General features: G+C 44.1%; 1 protein-coding gene across 4 annotated transcripts in view; it reads left to right on the forward strand.

Annotated features, from left to right (window-relative positions):
- The window catches only part of AFF2 (AF4/FMR2 family member 2), a 495,614-nt gene that overhangs the window by 396,922 nt on the left and 78,651 nt on the right, over positions 1-20,041 (forward strand). For all 4 annotated transcript variants that reach the window (XM_032620526.1, XM_032620528.1, XM_032620527.1 and 1 more), the window contains one exon: positions 9,102-9,139. In XM_032620526.1, the coding sequence (XP_032476417.1) occupies positions 9,102-9,139 (38 nt within the window). The remainder of the gene's footprint in view (positions 1-9,101; positions 9,140-20,041) is intronic.

A 20,041-nucleotide genomic window follows, 5' to 3' on the forward strand; every position in this document is an offset into this window, starting at 1 on the left:
GACCTTTCCAAAACATATGGCATGGCATAACGCACGTATCATGAAGTATCTCACAGGAGTCTTCGGAACATTAGATATAAACATTTATAAACTTGCTAATAGATCTTATTTCTTGCTAATGGAGGTTGACTCCACAATGGGGGTTCCATATTTATCCCTGAATCGTATATGTATATATATTATGTGTGTGTGTGTGTGTGTGTGTGTGTGTGTGTGTGTGTATATATATATATATATATATATATATATATATATATATATGCTGAAATACTTGTGTGTGTATCAAAACATAGACTACCAGACCTTAAAATGACCACAGAGAGTCTTTACTCCAGCTGCCTAATTTTGCCAACAAGGGCACTGAGGCACAGAGAAGTCAGTTGTATTGTGAAATAACAGAGAATATACACATTGGTCTCTGGCCCTGGTTCCCAGCACAGAGCTCCTAAATCCCTCGTAATTTCCTCAGTAATAAAAGCAGTAGGCGCCTCTTTTGTTCTAGTATTTGGTCTTTGACCCTGGTTCCTGACCCAGGGTCCTAAATCCCCTGGAATTTCCTGGGTGACAGGAGTGTCTTTTGTCCTAATGAGGTGACTCTTGGTGGGCTCCTGGATGCGGGCCGGCTGGTCACCAGAAAGACCAAGCCATGAGTGGAAGCTTGGCATTCCCAAGCCCACCCTCCCATTCTTTACGGAGCATGTATGGGGTTCGTGGAGCTTCCAGGGGGGCTGTTGGAACCTCTGATGTATAAGCCGATTGATCAGAAGCATAGGTGACAACTTGGGCTTGAGACTGGCATCTGAAGTGGGCGGAGGCAGTTCTGTGGGACTGAGCCCTTAACCAGTGGGATGTGATGCTCTCTCCAGGTGGACAGTGTCAGAATTGAGTTAAATGGCAGGCACCTAGCTGGCGTTGCAGAAATTTGCTTGGTGTGGGAAGACCCCACACACATCTGGTGTCAGACTGTTGTGAGTATAGTCATAGTGTGAGAATAAAGGAGAAACGAGGGTGGAAGGATTACTGGGTTTTCTGATACAGATTGATGATAAAAATGCATGTAGCATCCTTGGCCAGAGTATAATATGCTCTAAAGGGACGGAAAGCCTGAACACACTAGTATGCTGTTACTGAAGGTACGTCATCAGTAGTCACTCCCATGTAGGTTTTGGCATACTTAGATTATTGGGTACCTACTATGCACTAAGAACACTCTTCCCGTTTTCCTCGTTGCACATAGTAGAGAGAGAGCCTCTATTAGGTCTTTATCATCTCCCAGCAAAGGACACGTGTCATCTTGTGAGGGGTGCCTCCCTAGTACCAGAGGCAAGAAGGCTCGGATTGGCTGGGGGAAAGAAAATTGAATTTTCAAATCCACAAGCCCCAGGGGAACAGAATAACTGAGTGCCACTTACCTTGGCCCTTCTAATGGGCAGAATAACTAAGCCAGTGCTGAGCTGCTCTGCCTCGTGTCTCCATATTTACTCCACTTAGAGAATGATTAGTGTCGACAGGTGATTCTTAGGCGTGAAACGTGCTTCTCCACCAAAGACAGTTCATTTTCATTAAGTTACAATATATCAAAGCCTTGGTTATAAACAAAATCACCAGTTGACAAATGCATCTTGCTAAAGGGTTCTGTATCCAGCAAAAGAGTCAGCCTAGAGGGAGCAAGCCTTAATGGAACGCAGGCACTTCTGAGTCCTGTTATCACAGCATCTCGGGGCCAGACACTCAGAAAACTCCTACACGTGCGGGGACAAGTAGGACCCCCTATGAGGCCCGTATTCAACTGGCCTTGGTAGGGTCTTGAGCGGCAGGTTGGGTGAAGTTGATCAGGAATTCAATGAGCCTGGGGAAGCTATGGGGGATTCATGATCAAAGGGAGCGTAAAATGGGGTAACACTAGAGAGACCAGCGGCCCAAAGGAGAGGCAGTGGCTGTGGTCCCAGTGAGAAGTAGTAAGTCTCCAGCAAGACCATAGCTGCAGGAAGGGTGAGGAGGGGGCACAGCCTTCTGCCGGAAAGCACGATGGAAATGGACCGTCTGGACCGCTCCGTACTCCCTCCTCGTTGGGGCGTGAATTCGAGCCTCGTGGGTAGTTGCAGGATGGATCCAGATGCACACGGTCCTGGAGCCCAGCTTTTCCTCCAGAGGCCTCTTCTCTTCTCTTCTCTTCTCTTCTCTTCTCTTCTCTTCTCTTCTCTTCTCTTCTCTTCTCTTCTCTTCTCTGAGCTGGGGACCCGCCGGCGCTCTCTCATCCCCGGAGCAGTGCTCAGGCCTCTCAGACTCTACAATCAGCCCCGATTCTTTTACCCAGCCCATGTTTATTAAGTGACTATCAGGTGCCGGACACCTGGAACAAATTTCCTCCAGTCTCTGCCTGTCAAAATTTTAATCCTGCCCCCATGGTGTCTAGCACACGCCTACATCACGTATGCATCGAAAACGATGAATTAAATTAAAATCGGAGAAACCCAATACTCTAAAGCTAGGGAAGGTGTTTTTGCTTCTTTCAGGTTCAAGATTCAAATACAGGATGTTTCCGTGTTCCCTCCTGGGCACTCATCCACCAGAGGGTTAAACATAGTGGGAAGTGTCTTCCTAGAGATTGTCAGAAATTCAGGCAGGCATCCAGGTGTTGCAAAATGCTGAGTGACATTTTCTCCTGTGAAGCTGCAATCCTGGGTGTGCGTGCGTGCTGCCAGCTGATACCTCCGCCCGTAGGATATAAGCCTCTTGATGTTTTACTCATTCCAGTGAAATCTATTTAAATGCTGTAATTAAGCAACTCATTTTTATATTTGTGCAAGTGCTCTCAGGATATGTCTCTTTAATTGATTTAACCAATTCTGTGGTATTGATTTTCGACCATCTGAATACCCTAATGATGAGTTCGTTTGTTAATAGAGGAGTTTCTCTTCTGAACTTAGCAATCAATGCAGTTTACCAGTACCCGCCACTAAATGAAGGTATGGCTGTGTCTCGCAGAGTTGCCCCATGAAAAATTAAAGGTAAAACATAGAAATACAAAAACCAGTGCAATCGATTGCTCTTCTGTCTTCTTTCCATAATGCGTAGTATCCAGTTATTTGAAACTATCTGAATGATTGACTTTTCACTTTTTATCAAGAAATGTATTGTATACATGCAGTTTGGGTATGTCTGCTAGTAGAACGCCAGGAAGAAAAAAACGGGAAATGTAAAAGGCATGCAAAACAGTGATAATAGAATCGCATTTTATGCTTGACCGACAGTATGATTATTGATTACGGAGGAAAGCAGTCCCTGACTACGTAGCCTTGTAAAACGAGTCCATGGCTCCAATCTCTCTAGGCCTCCTAAGTGCTCACTTTGATGGTCTCAACAGACCAACATGTTGCACTGAGTTTGTTTTCTGTCAGTCTCAGGGGGGTGTAGCGTCATAAGTCTGGATATAAATGTTCAGGGCATGCTTCTTAAAAGCCCCAAAATATTCTCCAGATATTTTTATGAATATAGTATACTCGTCTATTGGACTAAAGTAACAGTTCATGATATGTAATCACTGGGGCAGAATTACCTTGCCGAAGAATTTTGTAAAAGTTCAATCAGTACATAGAAGATGACTAGCAAGTTTCCGCTTTATCTGTAGCATTTTCTCCCTAAAGAAATAGGATGTTCTGTCTGCCCTGGAGGATGGGGCTCAATAGAGAGCCACTTTCCTCCCTTCCTTCCTTCCTCCCTTCCTTCCTTCCTTCTTTCTATTTTTCCACAATGACTACATTTGATGGTTCATGTAATTCACTGTGGCCCTTGAGTCACTTCAGCTTTGGTGCAGCCAAAGGATTCTCCATGTAACAGAAAGACAAGGTCCTTCTTCTTTTTAGGAAGCTAGATTTAATGAGTGAGCCACTCTAAGCGTGTCCTTAGCCACATCATCCCTCCTGAGGAAATAAATTTGCTGCTTAGCAGGATACCAAGAAGAATACAATGCCGGTAACGAGACAAGAATTGGCTCGTAAACACCCCTTGGAACGAGATGAGTGTCTTCTCCCTGGGAATATAATTTCTCAAGCTGCCATATCATGGAGGAGGTTCACTGAGGGTAGCATCCTCAGGGCTTCCCAACCTCAGGGGCAAATGTTGATGAAAAAGCAAAGAGCCCTGCGGATGGAGTGGGTGTGAGAGGAGGGATGGCTGACGAAGAAGTCTCTGCGAAAAGAACGATGCTTCCTAGGCTTCCTTGCAGGAGGAGAGAGTGTGAGGGGCAGTGGCGTGCGGACTTGCGCCTCCACAGTCTCGGGTGTCCTGACCTCTCTACCACCAACACCAGTCCCAAGAAGGTTCAGGACAGAGGCCTGTGTGAGGGTAGAGGGCCCTCTCTCCTGCCGGGCTAGGCCTGGCAGGATGTAAACACATCAGAGTCTTCATCGAGTAGGACTTTACAGTCAGAAGCATTCTGTTCACCCCAGAACTGTTTCTGATATGGAGAGAGGAACTGAATGGCTTCTGTAATCCTCGTTGGAATAACTGCATAGATTTGATACTACAGCCTGGTCACTGGTCAGAAAGCCCATCGACTCTCTGGCTATAAAAATGTATAAATGCACCATAAGTCCCGGTTACCAAAGGGGAAAAGGGGTGGGGGAGGGATAAATTAGGAGTTTGGGATTAACAGGTACACACTACTATGTATAAAACAGGTAACCAACGAGGACCTACTGTATAGCACAGGGAACTATATTCAATATCCCATAATAAACTGTAATGGAAAATTTTGAAAATAATATGTATCTGAACCACTTTGCTGTACACCTCAAACTAACACAGCATTCTAAATCAGCTGTAGTCCAGTAAAAATAAAAACGTATGCGCTGTCGCCTACGCGGAGTGCGGCCGCATTCAAGATGCACTCTTTTGCTTAGCATGCTGCGGTTTCTTGAGCACTGTCATCGATGTCGGCTACTCACAACCACCCTTGATGTAGACAGGGCAGGAGTGATGGTCCGCATTTTTAAAATGAGGAAACTGAGGCTCACAGGCGTTGGCCGCATCGCTAACGTCACGATGATACGAAATGGCGAAGCTGGTAGCAGAACCCAGGTCTGTGGATTTCTAGCACAGCACTCTTTCCACCTATAGCCCGTTGCATCTTGTTGCACCCTATTGGAGTATGTTTTTTAACATCTTAATTTATTTTATCATCCCGTCTTTTAAAATATTTATTTATTTATTTATTTTTGGCTGCGTTGCGTCTTCGTTGCAGTGCGTGGGCTTCTCATCGTGGTGGCTTCTCTTGTTGCAGAGCACCAGCTCTAGGCATGTGGGCTTCAGTAGTTGTGGCACACGGGCTTAGCCGCTCCGCGGCATGTGGGCTCTTCCCGGACCAGGGCTCGAACCCGTGTCCCCTGCATTGGCAGGTGGATTCTTAACCACTGTGCCACCAGAGAAGTCCCTTTATCCTCCTATCTTATGTTGGAACTTCCTTGATGGCAAGATAAGTATCATGTTAGGGAAACGTGGCACGAAATAAGTAGAATATAGGTTTTCAAAAGCATATAGACATTACAAATTAAAGCAGCATAAGTGTTAACTATCTAGCCTCCATTTTCCAATCAGTTTAAATTACTTTAATGTATGTTTTTAAACTCAAAATTAGCTGTAATCCCAATATGTAACCCTCTTAATGCTTGGTGGATCACACTATCATTTTATTTTGAGTTCCCTCCTTTTGCAGGGTATATCACATTCTTGAACATGTATCTGGAACTTGTATAAAAGGAAAAGAGGAATTTTCTCCTTGTATATTTTCTAGACTCGTTCTTTTACCTTAAAGCCATATATATTTTGCATGCAAATAATTCACTTAACTTTTCTTCAAAGTCTCTTAATAATTCCTTATAGCGTGCTTAAAACAAAGTCAGGACTTCCCTGGTGGTGCAGCGGTTGCGAGTCCGCCTGCCGATGCAGGGGACACTGGTTCGTGCCCCGGTCCGGGAGGATCTCACATGCCGCGGAGCGGCTGGGCCCGTGAGCCATGGCCGCTGAGCCTGCGCGTCCGGAGCCTGTGCTCCGCAACGGGAGAGGCCACAGCAGTGAGAGGCCCGCGTACCGCAAAAAAAAAAAAAAAAAAAAAAAAAAAAAAAATACAGTGAAAGTGGAGATCGCAAATGGTGAGCCGTTTCTCATGGCTGGCGGACACCCCCTGCAACCATTTCATTTGGAGATGAGTGCACAGGAGGGTGACCTGAGAGCATCTCACTAAAGCTCTGGGGACTCTGGAATGATCCTGGGTTAATCTCCAAAGAAAACCTCTCAGCCTATTTTCCATCACTATCCAAGCAACCCAGAAAAAATTAATTTGAATGAAGTTATTTTCGTATAAAAAGACATATGTTTCTAAGAAACTGGCCTTGAACGTGATTATGTGCCTCCTGATTAGAGAAAAATAACCGGGTCTAAGTGACAGTCCCGACACACAGAGAAGACTTTTCAGAAAACATGTCGCTGAATCAAAGCTAGGTTAAGCAATGTCACTTTGATTTCTCTCCTCCCCGTCTTCTGCCAGTGGCACGCTCAGCCCATCACATCTAGCTCGCTTTCAGAGGAAACCACTGGAACACCATGTCCATTACTTTGTGATAATCTAAGTCTTCTTTAAGAACAGACTTGTTTGGATTTTAAGGGATTGGGAAAAGCAGATTCACGTGATTTCCACTATGGCCTGTCTTCAGCCCGCTGCCATATCCTATTCCACCCTCCAGGACTGGGGGAGAAAAGGTGGTAGAAAAGACCAGCGTGGGCGTGCAGACTGGCTGTGCTTCTGTAGTGAAGGTCAAGGTCTCTCCCCGACTCCTTGCCGGCATCTGGCTCTTCCTTTCAGCATCCTTTAAGGGACTGCTCAGGCATTCATACCCTAAACACCTGTGAGAGATGACTGGGCCAGCCAGACGCATAGTCCTCGTTTTCTCATTTTCACCTGTTACCTCATTCCATCTCTTTCTCACCATACTTGCCAAAATTCGACCTCAGCCACAGATGGTGAGAAAATGATTTTTGCCTACCGAGCCAAAGAAAGTGCCCAAATATTAACGGGTATTTATCTAGAAACAGAACCTGAGACTTAATGGAAGAGAAGGACTTGGATTTCCAACACTAATGTCTAAACTGGGGAAGTATTTCATTGATTTCAAACAAATTGCTTCCAAGTGCACTGAGTTGTTATGCACAGAAAGGTTCAGTATGCTTATGCCTTGGTCATTCAGGATGTCAAGTCCAGTGTTAGATTATAAATAGTCTCTGTTACAAGTGGTTGCCTCTGCCTTCTAATTTATAGCAGGATTCTCTTCATCTCTCAGCCCTCACCCACCTCCAGGATTCACAGATATACAGGTCTCCAAATGGATACCTTTTAAAAGAGTCTGAAGAGCCCTGAGGTTGGCAAACCGCTGCTTCAACGCTCCCCGTACTGAATGTTATTTCTACAGCCTGAAAGAGTTTGGCGGGGTACAAGTTTGGTTCTGATGACATAATTATGCTACAGAAGTATGAAAAAAAAATCCTCACTATAACCCTCCAGGTGCTTAAACAGTTTGATAGACTGTAGCCATTCTGCCATCAGCGCCCCCAGCTGTGTTGCTTAGCAACATTTTAATTCCAGAAGAATCGAAGGAGATGCAATCCCTGTGGAGAGGGAAACAGAAATAAGAGGGCTGTTGACAGATGATCTGAGTTGTTTCTTCTAATATACTGTGAAGATCACTAGCTCTTTTCATGAATGGTAAATGGACTGTACACAGATCAATGGGTTCAGCAATAAACTGGGACCAGGCTCCATATCTAAGGCACACAGGCCAAGAGGCCCAGAGATTTCCTCATTTCGATGATTTGGTGTGTGCTTTCTTAAAGGTTCCACGGGAGGAAATTCATCCAAGCCATCGGTCAGCCCTTGCCCTTTTGTGGTATCTGCTAATGAAAATGATTTTAGAAATGGATACTTTGGCCTTTCTATCACCGGGCAGGTGCAGCCAGGGGGCAGGAGCAATGCAGGGTAAACGGCTTCCCACCAGAGATCTAAAAATCCCCAGCTGTGCCCATGACCATTCCCTCTGTGTCTGCCTCCACACCCTGTCATAAGCCAAGCAGGTGCACACGGAGGAGGGAGATGAGATATTTCTGAAATATTGAGAATGGCCAATTATATGAATACTTAACTTATCTCTAAGCCAATCACAATGAGTTCCTTTAGTGTAAGGGATTTAAAATCTAATTGGTTGGTATTATCTGGAGGTAGGAAAATATTACATATTCACATAATTAGAGGGAAAGACTTTTCTGAATCGCAGACATATAAACATACAGACAGATACAGAGAGCTTATAGTTTTAATTCTAAAATTTCAGACGTAAGTCAGGCATATACAAAGTTCACACGTCCATTTTAAAGACCTGGTCTCTTCTCAGTGGATATACATTCTCAATTTATTTGAGCTCAAAATACACTCACAAAAAGGAACAGTAAACCAGATTCTCTGTCTTCTTTCACCCAACGGAGACAAGGTCTCAATAAATCATCAGTCCCTTTCTAGTGATCAACAGATGGTCAGCCCAAATAGAAAGGAGAACCATACAGGAAACTTAGGGGAGTCATGAGGAAGGATGGAGTTGAGTCTTATCTCAGAATGTGGATGGCAGTGTGGTCCTTTGAAATTAGCCATTTTCCAGAACGTGAAAGGATGGAGTGGGAATGGGGGAGTTCTTAATGATCGCTGTTTTCCACAAGCACAGGGCTCAGGTTAAAAAAAAAAAAAATTGGAGGAAAAGTGGAGAGAGGAGGATGGAGTTATGAACCTAAGGGCCCACTCTCACAGGCACTGCTGAATTTCCCAGGCAGCCCTGGCAGTGCCCGCCTGTGTCTGAAAGCTGCACTTGGACCGGTAACCATGCTCCCCGGGAGAGGAAAATTGCTTTCTGGGTCTCCGGTCTGCTTATCTCCAGCAGCCTGCCTTGGTTAGCTCCTCATGTTTCTGAAGAGCATTTTATATTGCTTATTGTTTTGGTAACTAGTTGCAAAGATTATGCCTGCTAATGTTGTCTAATGGCATTTTTTTCTTCTGTTCACAGGCTGTTGAAAAGGCAAAATCTAAGAATAATCCTGTAAAGTAAGTTATTTTTTTTTATTAGTTGGAAGTGTTCATTTGAATGTACTCCAGGCATGTGAAAAAAGAAGGTCATAAAAGAGACCTTGATTTTGAGTTCATCTCTATTCATGACAATTTAAAAACAAAAACAAAAACAAAACAAGCAGAAAAAAAAAAACCCTCCAATGAGCAGGGACCAGCTTTTTTATTTTTCCTGTGGTCCTGATGAGGAAGTGCTCCAAGTTATGCCCAGTTTACATAAATTAATATGTGCCGTCCATGAATAGCTGCCAAATACTATTATAATCATATTCAATGCAGAGTACTTCAAGCCTTTGGGTTTTGCACATGCTAAAAAGATTACATTTTTAATTGCAAACCTTGGACCTATGACAGAGACGTAAATGGCTGAAAATATGCCAAGTGATTTCCAGCCACGTGGGGAGGCTTGGCACCTCAGCATCAAGGCCTCGCTACTCTGTTAATGAAAAGCTCATAAAAATATATTTAACTGAAGGTTTTTCTAGCTAACAGAGAGCTATTTCCAAGGCATTTTATGAGACACTCTTAAATTATAAACAAGCTGCACAGCGCTCTTTTAAATATAGCACATCTTAGACAGCCTGTCTCTTCCAGAAGGGAGACTTTCAAATTAAAGATGGCTGTCTTGTCATTTGGGTTTGTGACATCTGATTGCAGTGTTATGATGCATACCAGTTCCACCAGCCATGTGGCCTAGGGAAGATCTGCTCTATTTGCCGGGTTACTACAGGTCTGGTAATATCACATCTCTAGGAACTAGGTGTTAACTTATGTCAGCCGACTTCCATTAGAGTGGATAACAAATGCAGAAATGGGGAGTGCATTGATTTGTTTTTAATCTGTATCTTTTAATATAAAGTGTGTCTCCTGTAGATGGCATATAGTCAAATCTTGTTTTCCGCCCCCCCCCCTTCTTACAGTCTCTGCCTTTTGACTGGATTGTTAAATCCATTCACATTTAATGTTATTATTGATAGAGTTGGATATATGTGGTTAGTTATACAGTTATCTAGTTGGGACTGCATTGATTTTTAATAGTTTCTGGGAGAATGGTTCAGCTAATGCCAGTGACAAGAAGGCTGCTTGTGTTTTATAAAATAATTAACTTTTCCAAGTCACCAGGGTAGTAGTGTTTAGCACACCATTAAATCCAAGTTCCAATTCATTTTTCCAAAAGGTTTTGTGTACTTTGTTTCTAAATTTAATTTTCTTAGGCCATGGAATATTCCTTATCAGCCTCCTGTAGCCTCTGGAGGGCTATCTGTGGTCTGGAGATGTATTATGCTATAGTCGTCCTATGGGAGCATGTTTAGTAGCTGAATTTTGGTCTGGTTGTTTGGTTGCGGTTGAAATCTTCTCTGCAGCCTGATTTCTTTTCTGTCTTTGCCCGGAAGGCTTCTCTGCTGCCAGCCCATGGCAGGCAAGCTCCATGGATTAGAGGATGGTGCTAATGAGGCCAAGGCCAGGTCTTGAGTCCCTGGGTGGGCCATTAGTGATCTTCTTTCCCGTAGTCTGACCGCGCCCCTCCCTCCAGTCCACCCGCGGGCAGATGCGTGCCCTGGGTCACAAGAGATGGGGCAGAGGCTGGCGGAGTGTAAATCTGGCCCTCAGTGGGACAGACATCTCCAAGTTCAAGCCCTCTCGATAGGAAGTGAGTCCCAACCTCCACCTTTGCGTGCACAAGACAGCCTGTTGGCAGTGTGCGGGGCTTCGTTAAATTGTACTGATGGCCTGGAAGTGGGACCGGTTTTCTGTCTGCTCCTTGTGAGAATTCGACCCTACAGATAATTATATTTTTTAAGAGCTCTGGCTAATTCACAGTACAGACTGTATCGAATGTCTAGCACTTTAAGGAATGTTGTAACGAGAAAACAGAAAAACTAGAAGAGCCAAAGGGTTACTGATAGAATGTGGAACAATATTTTACTCTTTAATATATTTGAAGATCTGTCCAGTAACAAACCTAAGTCACAACCAACTGGGAGGTGTTGAGAATTGTCTTCCAATTAAATAAGATACCTCTGTCAGCGTGAGTTTGAGTGTCCTGTTGCATTTGGTACCTAATACCTGATGCCTAACTCAGTTGCCCAGCCACAGCCATCTGGGTACTTTAAGAAGACAGCCTTCTTCAAGACCTCAGCTCAGGGACAGGAATTTTAGAGCACGGCTCAGTTAAACTGCCTGACAGCAGAGCAGAAGCGAAGTTTTGAAAAGTTTTATGTACAGCGGTCCTCTTTCCGTTTCTGATGTCTGCCAGAGAATTTCAGTTACACACAGTGCACTGCGATCCCGAGTCAGCGTTTGTTACGTGTTTTCTGAATGAATGCACAAGTCAACAAATCGGACACATCCCAGAAAACGCTCCTTTCAGGAACCTGGCCTGGAGGCTTAATAAGACTGGTACCTACCCTAGTAGAGTGTCGGGGCCAAAGGGTTCGTGTGTTGTAACTGACCAAGGCACCCATTCTCTTCTTCTGATTCATGCCACGTGTAAAATGTTCCTACATCGCTCTGGTTCATACTAACTGCTTTGCCTCTGACCAGTTATTGGCTTGATCTTGTATATGAGTATTAACATGTGATTGTTTGGGCGTACAACGAAAAGCGTGTACAGCCTTGCTGGAATAGTAGAGGTCTGGAGGCATCATTTACAACTCAAGTATGATCACAAATTGGCGAAGATGATCATTATGTGTGATTGGATGTCATCCTCTGGTGCAGAGTTTGGCAAATGGTTGGGGAAAAAAGTCAAAAGAAGACTATTACATGACATGTGAAAATTATACGAAATTCAAATTTCAGTGTCCGTAAAAGAAGTTTTATTGGCACACAGCTACACTCGTTTGTTTCAGTATCGCCTGTGGCTCCTTCTGTGCTACAGTGGCAGAGTTGAGACTGTACAAACCACTAAACCAAAAATATTTACTATTTGGCCCCTTACAGAAAAAGTTTGCTGACCCCTGCTCTGGTTGGTCAGGTAGGAAAAGGTGCAGATGTAAACTTTCCCATGACAGTGAAGGTTAAACTATGAGCCCTTTCTCTTTTTGTCCTCCAAAACACTGAATAGGTATTTACTGAGCCCTTTATCTTGTGTTCAGGACTTTCTGGGGCTGAGGTATCACCTAATCCTTACTCGGACCACAGAGACCATTCCGAATTCAGGATCATTGAAAATCGTTATGGATATGAGGTCCATTGACGGAGCAGTGATGCCTCAGAAACCCGTGAACACATAACTAGAGCATGTTGGTAGTCTTCCAAGTTGTGTGTGGATGGATGTATTGCAAATGGCATATACACTTTCTAAAATTCTGTTACTTCCCAAGATCTAACTAAGGCTAATTAAGCTTTCAATTCAAGTGAGGGTAAACGATTCACAATGTTATGTACTTTGGATATTTTCTTCTCTAAAGGTTCGCCTTCCCCCTCCCTATTTCTCAACCACTTGTTTAATTTATTTTTAATACCTTCATGGTTGTAAGCTTCTTTCATCACCGTAGGGAGACGGTGGTACACATTGATTACACTCCATACAAAGGAGAAATTAAATATACGCTTAGTGAATGTAAGCACATAATGTACCTGGATACACTAACGATCTTACCTTGAAACATTCAATATTACCTCTGAGGATAAGAATCAAAATTGTGCCTCTTTAATGTGTCAGAGAGACTCTCGCTTGTATATGAACGTTCTGTGGCATCAAGGCCTGAGAGATGTACAGATTTCTTTTACCATATGTGACTTATCACATACATTTTTTTAAAAAAACACATTTCTGTTATTAAGACATATGTGATAGTACACTTCTGCAAATGTGAATTGCTTTTGGCTAAAAGCCATGCACTAATAAGTTGAGTTGAATCTAACCGAGGTTGACATCTGTTATCGAAAGGGTGGGCAGCAAGCAGTTACCAAGCATAGAATTCTTCCTCGCGTTTACACGTTAAGCAACGTGGTGGTTGTCTTTCACAAATCGGGATCCGAATCCGCTCTGCTTAGATTACAGCTTTATTTAGGCACTGATCCGTCTTGTAGATATGGTGGTTTCATTATTGAAAATGACAAATAGCCACAAAGATTTTCCTGACCACGACGTTTGTGCATTATTCATCCAATGAATATTTATTGAGGATCTCCAGCATTCCAGGAACTGTGATAGATGCTGAGGGAATTAAAAATAAATCTGACACGGGTCTTACCCTCGAGGAGTTTAGAGTCCAGGAGGAGAGATCAAATCGGTTTGTAAAGAACTAACTACAAGATAGAGAGACATACGTTTGTTAAGTGGGGACAGATAAGGTACAAGGGAAGCTCTCGGGATGGAAAGTGCTTCTAGTACTATCGGAGAAGATGGGGGAGAGGGAGAGGAGGAAGAGACGTTAGGACCAGGACTTCAGAGGCTGCTGGCTTGAGACACTGGTGCTGAGGTAGCAGACCGTGAAAGCACCGGCTGGAAACTGAGGCTCGGAAGAAATGGTGGCCTAGGGCCCTCGGAGCTTATCCACATAAAAGAAGTGAGCTTGGTAGAGTCGGATAACATTGAAGACCTCTACCTTGTTACTGTGAGTCGTCAGTTAGTCCACTAGTTATTAAACGTAAACAAAGAGCCCATGGACCTGGGGTCTAGTCCTGAACCTAACACTAGCTTGTGGTGTGAAATCGGATATGTTCCTTCCTTGCTACACACCTCAGCTAGATTATTTATATGGTTCTTCCACCTCTTAAACGTAAACCAAAGCTTCAAATTCTGTTTTATAATGATGCTTCTTTGAGGAAATACTTGATGTTAAAGTTTGATGTAGATGCGTACCAGCCCATACGTTATAAACATTGCATATATGATATATGCGTTTATACACACACATGCACACACAGTGCCTTTTCCCATAATTTCTGCCTCGTGCATTCATGAAATGGGGGACACGCCACATCACTAAAGTTTTAAAGAAATACGTTAGATAGATTAGCATGGCTCCAGGGATGTTGGGTTGAGCCTTTTAGATGACCCCTGTGACCAAAGGTGATTTGTGGTTGGAGTCCGTATCTCTTTGGTGCTTTTGGACACATGCGCATCACAGACACGCAGCGCATCCCTGCAATCTCCATGTCCTCTCAGAACGATAAGGCCATGGATTCTGTACTGTGTTCTGCCGAGTCTTGTGGGACTGTCTCCTTTTGGAACAAAAGGCTCCAGCACCACGGAGCTTCGGCAGACACTGTGCCAGCCCTTTCCTGGAGCACCCTGCGAATAATGCAGGCTCAGAGAGGTCCTGTAGAAAGAGACCAACTTACCTTTGTCCTACCCAAGGTTTCCCAAATGTGTTGGACCAGAGGGCACCTTTATCCAGCACAGTGGTTCATGGGATACAGAATCGGATGCTCCGCTCTATGCAAAATAAAAGGACCACATGGAGGCCTGGCCTCCGTAGGTGGTTTGAGAAACCTAGGACCTATTAATTGGTGTCCAGTCTCTAACAAGAGTATTCGAGGTGAGCAGATGATTGAAAAAGTCCACCACGGGAAGGAAAGAAATCCCCCATGTCTGAAATGATAGACTGTCTCCTGTATCTTTTACTGTGTCACACTGTCGATGATTTTTATCAGTTGTGGGTGTCCTGAGGAGCAGTTCTCAATGAGGGGAGGGGACGTTTAGGGTTAGGTCCCTCTGAATGAGATCCCTGAAGCCAGCAGTCATCCGTGTGCTCTCTACGATGTCAGCTAAAGCATAGTCACCCTCTAATCGGCTCTGGCCATTTTAAAGGTAGTTAAAGGAAAGATAACAATAAAACCTCTTTTTAAACAGCTACGTAAAATAAAATGTGCTCTCTATGTCGTCCAGATAGCTATAATTGGAGGCAGAAGGTCCTAGCAGTCATATTCGTAGCTAGTGAAACTTGCCCAGATTTCTGGACACCCTCCTTTTCCTTGGTGATTGGAGTAGCATCATCTAGGGAATCTCGGAGGAGACAACTGAGACCTAGAGAGTGGACTGCCCAGAACCCTGAGATTCCAGCAACTCTTTCCACTTTGAACCTGCTGCCATGTTCTCCTCACCTCTTAGGACACACATGGTCACTTTCAGTGCCTATAAATTTGTTGTTGGCTTTAAAAGTCTTATTATCTAACCTTGGTGACAGTTTGGTTTCTGAGAATATGACAACGAATGCTTCAAAAAGTAATGAATCCACACAGTTGCAGGCACTTTAACAATTAGGCCAACTTCGATTATGTTAACTTTATAAGGAAGAGTTTCTTCAAAACTTCCAGCATGTTGGTGTCTCATTATCACCACTCATCTTTCTAAAGGCTTGATGAGAACCTTTCTTCTTTAGGTGGTCAATTAACACTAAGAACCATGATGATAAAATGGAAATAGAAAGCACTCAGTTATTGGTGGAGCAGAGCGGCCTCAAGCAAGCCAGCAAAGGTGCAATTAAACCATTTTAAAGGAAATTCAGCCACATTTTAAGCAACATTTTGAAAACACCTCTTTTTATCCTGTACTTCATTCAGTCGCGTGTTACTTTCTAACTCTGTTCTTCGTATTAGCATCTGCTGCTTAAACAAAAATGGACGACTTTGTTTAATCCATGCACACAAGTGAACTGAGTTTTTGATATATGAGTTACACCTAGAATTTTATTTTAACATTACCATTCAGCGATCTTTCAGAAAACTGTTGAAAACTCAGAATCACATGGCTGATCTGCTCGAAATTCCCAGAAGTCATGTCATGTGTTCTTTTAACCAACATGATTTGTGCACCTACTGTGTGCCAGGCTCCATTGAAAGGCAGAGGAGTTAGGGAAAGCTTCTGCCCTGAAAGTTGGCACGCTCTGGGAGGAAACGGACACATCACGCCCTACGGACTCTGTGATTGAAGCGTACGCAGCATCTTCTGTGGCTGGGATGCAGGATCGAGCAGCTGCTTGGAGGGGGCTCTCCCTAGCTCAGCAGGGGCCCCAGTGAACAGTGGGGATGAAGCCATTCAAAAGAGAACAACACTTTCAAAAGGCACGACGAGAGGACAGCCACGTGCGTGTTGTGAGCAATATCTGGGAGGTCGAGGCAGCTAAGGAGAAGAGGCGTTTTTCACAGGAGCAGGAAATACCAAGCTTACTGGAAGCGACACACCACCAAAGACTCGGGCCTAAACAGGATTCTTTTGTTCCGGAAAGTTAAAGGTGTGACGTAGGGATGGATTATAAGGCACCCTCTAAAAAAGGTCTGTGGGGAAATAGACATCAAATCCTTTCTGATTACCTCTGGCTAATCCTTCTCTGTGGACTTTTATGTAACTCTCGCTCCTGCAGGGCGCCTCTGAGCCTCCAGCTGTCCCCTTGTGGCTTTACCAACCCTTGATCGTTTCTTACATTTGAAAAATTTTAATTTTCATACTACAGTACCTTTCACGTTATTCAAACATCTAGGCTACGCTAAGATACTATTTTCGGTAGGCATGACACATAGCACTGTTATTCTAGCTTCGTTTTCTGAATTCGTTCCACAGACATACAGATTCTTTCTGAATGTATTTTTATCATCCACAAAGGTAAGCACAGTAGGGCTATTTTTATTTCTGGAGAAATGATGCATGGCCCCCCTGGTAACTATGCACGGGGCTCCAAACGCTAAATCCATCCTCCATCTACTGCAGACCATGTTCAAAGTCAGAAGCCTGGGGTCATATGTTATTTCGCTGACCACTAGTTTAGGGAGACTGAGAACAGGAGACTTTGGCCAGGGACTGAAATAGGAAACAAATAGTTTCTGCTTTATTAAAGCTTTTGCCTAAACCAACAGCAGTTATCTGGAGAGTCAACATTAAAAAAAAAAAAAAAGGTAAATCATTCTTCCACAGGAAAATGTTTCCATTTGTAGAATTTGTAGCATGGCGGTAGATCATGTGTCGTTATAATCCAGTTTTTACATGCACACACATTTGTATACTCTGTGCATCCATCTACCCTCATGCTCCGAGGTAATTTAAATCCAAGATAGAATTGTTGCCGATGACGTTGCAGATCTTCTCCTCAGTATCCATTTCCCTGTCCTAGCCACACTCTAATTTTTTTTTTTTTTTTTTTTTTTTTTTTTTTGCGGTACGCGGGCCTCTCACTGTTGTGGCCTCTCCCGTTGTGGAGCACAGGCTCCGGACGCGCAGGCTCAGCGGCCATGGCTCACAGGCCCAGCCGCTCCGCGGCATGTGGGCTCTTCCCAGACCGGGGCACGAACCCGTGTCCCCCGCATCGGCAGGCGGACTCTCAACCACTGCGCCACCAGGGAAGCCCAACACACCCTAATATTTTGACTGCTTTCCTTCTTCTCTTAACCCCCACGTTCCCACAAGCGGGGTCCACGTAGTTAGGGAAAATATTTCAGAAAACTCTGGATTTTTGCTTATTTTGTTAGCAGCTTCAGGGAGTGAATGGCTGTCTAACTCCATGGCAGCCCTGTGAGTTACTGGCAGGGCAAGCCCGGGGCAGCCAAGAGGCTCATCCACACCCACTGGTGTCCGCGTTATCAAGCCCTATAAGTGGGAGTGGCCAGGAATCTGCTAATAATAGCATCTCCGTGGAGAAGCACACTTTATTCATTTCTCTACCACCAGCTGGAGATGTGTATTACTACCCACATTGGCTAAGTGAAAGGTTAACTGGCCTCAAATCATGATACCAGGGTTTACTAAGCAAATTCGACAAGCTGGTAAACTTGCTTTGGAGATCTGCGTAGACGTGTATATACTCTCTCTACACACGTATATGCATTCATATATAATTTAAACCCCACCTACTTCCAAAACTAGATTTGATGTGATTGAAACAAGACTGTAGAGGAGGATGTTTAAAAGAAGCAGGAGACCCTACTATTTCCTAGCACTACAGAAACGTCTGTTTTCACATGTGATGCAACTAGAAAATGCTATGTGTTTTTAAATCTACCCAAATGAGGGCTGCCCTGCAATAACGGAGCTGAGCATTGCCGGCCCAGAGGCTTTTGGGAGATCCTCTTGGGAAGTTCCATCACGCGTGTGTGAGGTTCTTCTGCTGGTCCTTAGTGATGGGTGGTAGACCTTTGAATTGGGGTTTAACTTTTGAAAACTAACTAGTCCAGGACAGTGAGTGATTTAGAGTCATGGATGTTGAAAAAGTGGGTAATTAAGACAATCAATGTAATGTTGTTTCAAAATATTAGTGATTTTCTCTTGTGGATAGTGAATGCCCTGAGGAGGAAATTTACAAAGGCTTTGTAAAACAAGCGCAGGAGCGTTGGACACCCACCCTGTGCAAAATAGCAGCCTTTCCCGCATATACACTCCCCGTCCCCTTTATTCTTCCTCTTTAGCAATTGTTAGCATACCCTATCTATCCATCTGTCTGTCTCTCTGTCAGATCGATCTCTTTAGCTATCATCTATCTAAGGTTTGAAGCATCACCTTCCATGAGAATGTCAGGTCCATATGAGGGAGAACTTTGTTATTCACTGCTATAACCTCAGTACCTCAGACAGTCCCTGGCATACAGTAGGAGCTCAGTATGTGTTGAATGAATGAGTGCAGGTGTCTAAGGACATGACTTTGAAGTTCCACTCTCATAGTTCAGCATGAATATGAGTTTAATCTTAGAGGAAGCCTGATTTTGCACTCTCCTTGTTAGCCTTCACCTGAGTTATAACTTTTCCTAGAAAGGAACCAAGCTTTCCTTTAAAGGAGTCAAGATTCCATATGGGCTTAACTCTGAGGCATTTTAAAGTGACCTGTCCTGTCTATATAGAGCTACAATTCTCTGTCTCAGTTGATGCCTCCGGTCTATAGCCGCCTTCCCACTCAGGATATGGTCCTGCTCTTGATTTTGAAGGGAAGATGCGGTGGGGGGAGCGGGGAAGATGTCAGCGTCCCTGTGGGTGGGGCTTAGGCGTGGGCAGTTGCATTTGATGTCATTAAGCATTCTCAAGAATGACAGAAGGCACATTTTTGTCACTCTAGGACAAGGAAACAGAGCATTCAGTTAACAGGTGACAACACGTGGTAGTTCCTATTTTTTGGAAAGGCCATCTTGATGCTCAGAAACTAGCAGGATAGGACACACAGCAGCCGATGCCGAAACATGCACACTCGCCCTCTTCCTCAGCGCTGGGGAGTCCGAGAAGCTCCTGATCTCCGGTTCCTCCTCCCCCCATACTTCACCGTCACAGCACGAAGAAGCCTTTGGTCAGTGTCTGCATTGACCAGTAGCCCCGGCTCTCTCTTTAAGGGAGCCGGTCTTTAAGCCACAAGGCTTCAGGCAGTAACTGTGCAGCAGTAAAACGAACCACACCTCCTTTCATCTCATGTTATTTTCATGAATATGTAAGTAATTAAATCCTTTGGTCACATCTCAGTAGACGGAGTTTAAAAACCAAATTTCTCACTGGGTATCGATGTGTCTGAAAGAAACTAAAAAACAAGACCGTGTTTCAGGAAATAACACTGCTTCAGGGTTCATTTTGCCTCATACAGCATTTCCTAGAATTGAATTGCCTGATCTCCTCCCTCGGGGATTGCTCTTATGCTTGCAAAAATCGAGGCTGATTTCATTGGAAAATCATCTCTGGATGAGGAACGTACTCCAGAGGAACCTGTGCATGGGATGAACAGGTTTCCGGTGCCCATGGCACGTTATCCAGGCCGATGCTGTGTGAGTTCCCAATCTTTCTGTTCATTGAGCCAGCACATTCATTAGCGATCCTTCAGGCAGGGTGAAAGAACAAGACAGATTAGGGAAATTTACTTTGAATTGTTTGGGGGACTTATTGACTAACAGGTCAGTAATCAAATTCTAGCTTTTAACATACTCATGAAATATTTTACTCGTCACGGCAGGACTCCCTTCAAACGCT

This window comes from Phocoena sinus, chromosome X (genome assembly GCF_008692025.1).
Source record: "Phocoena sinus isolate mPhoSin1 chromosome X, mPhoSin1.pri, whole genome shotgun sequence".
NCBI classification, from domain to species: Eukaryota; Metazoa; Chordata; class Mammalia; order Artiodactyla; family Phocoenidae; genus Phocoena; species Phocoena sinus.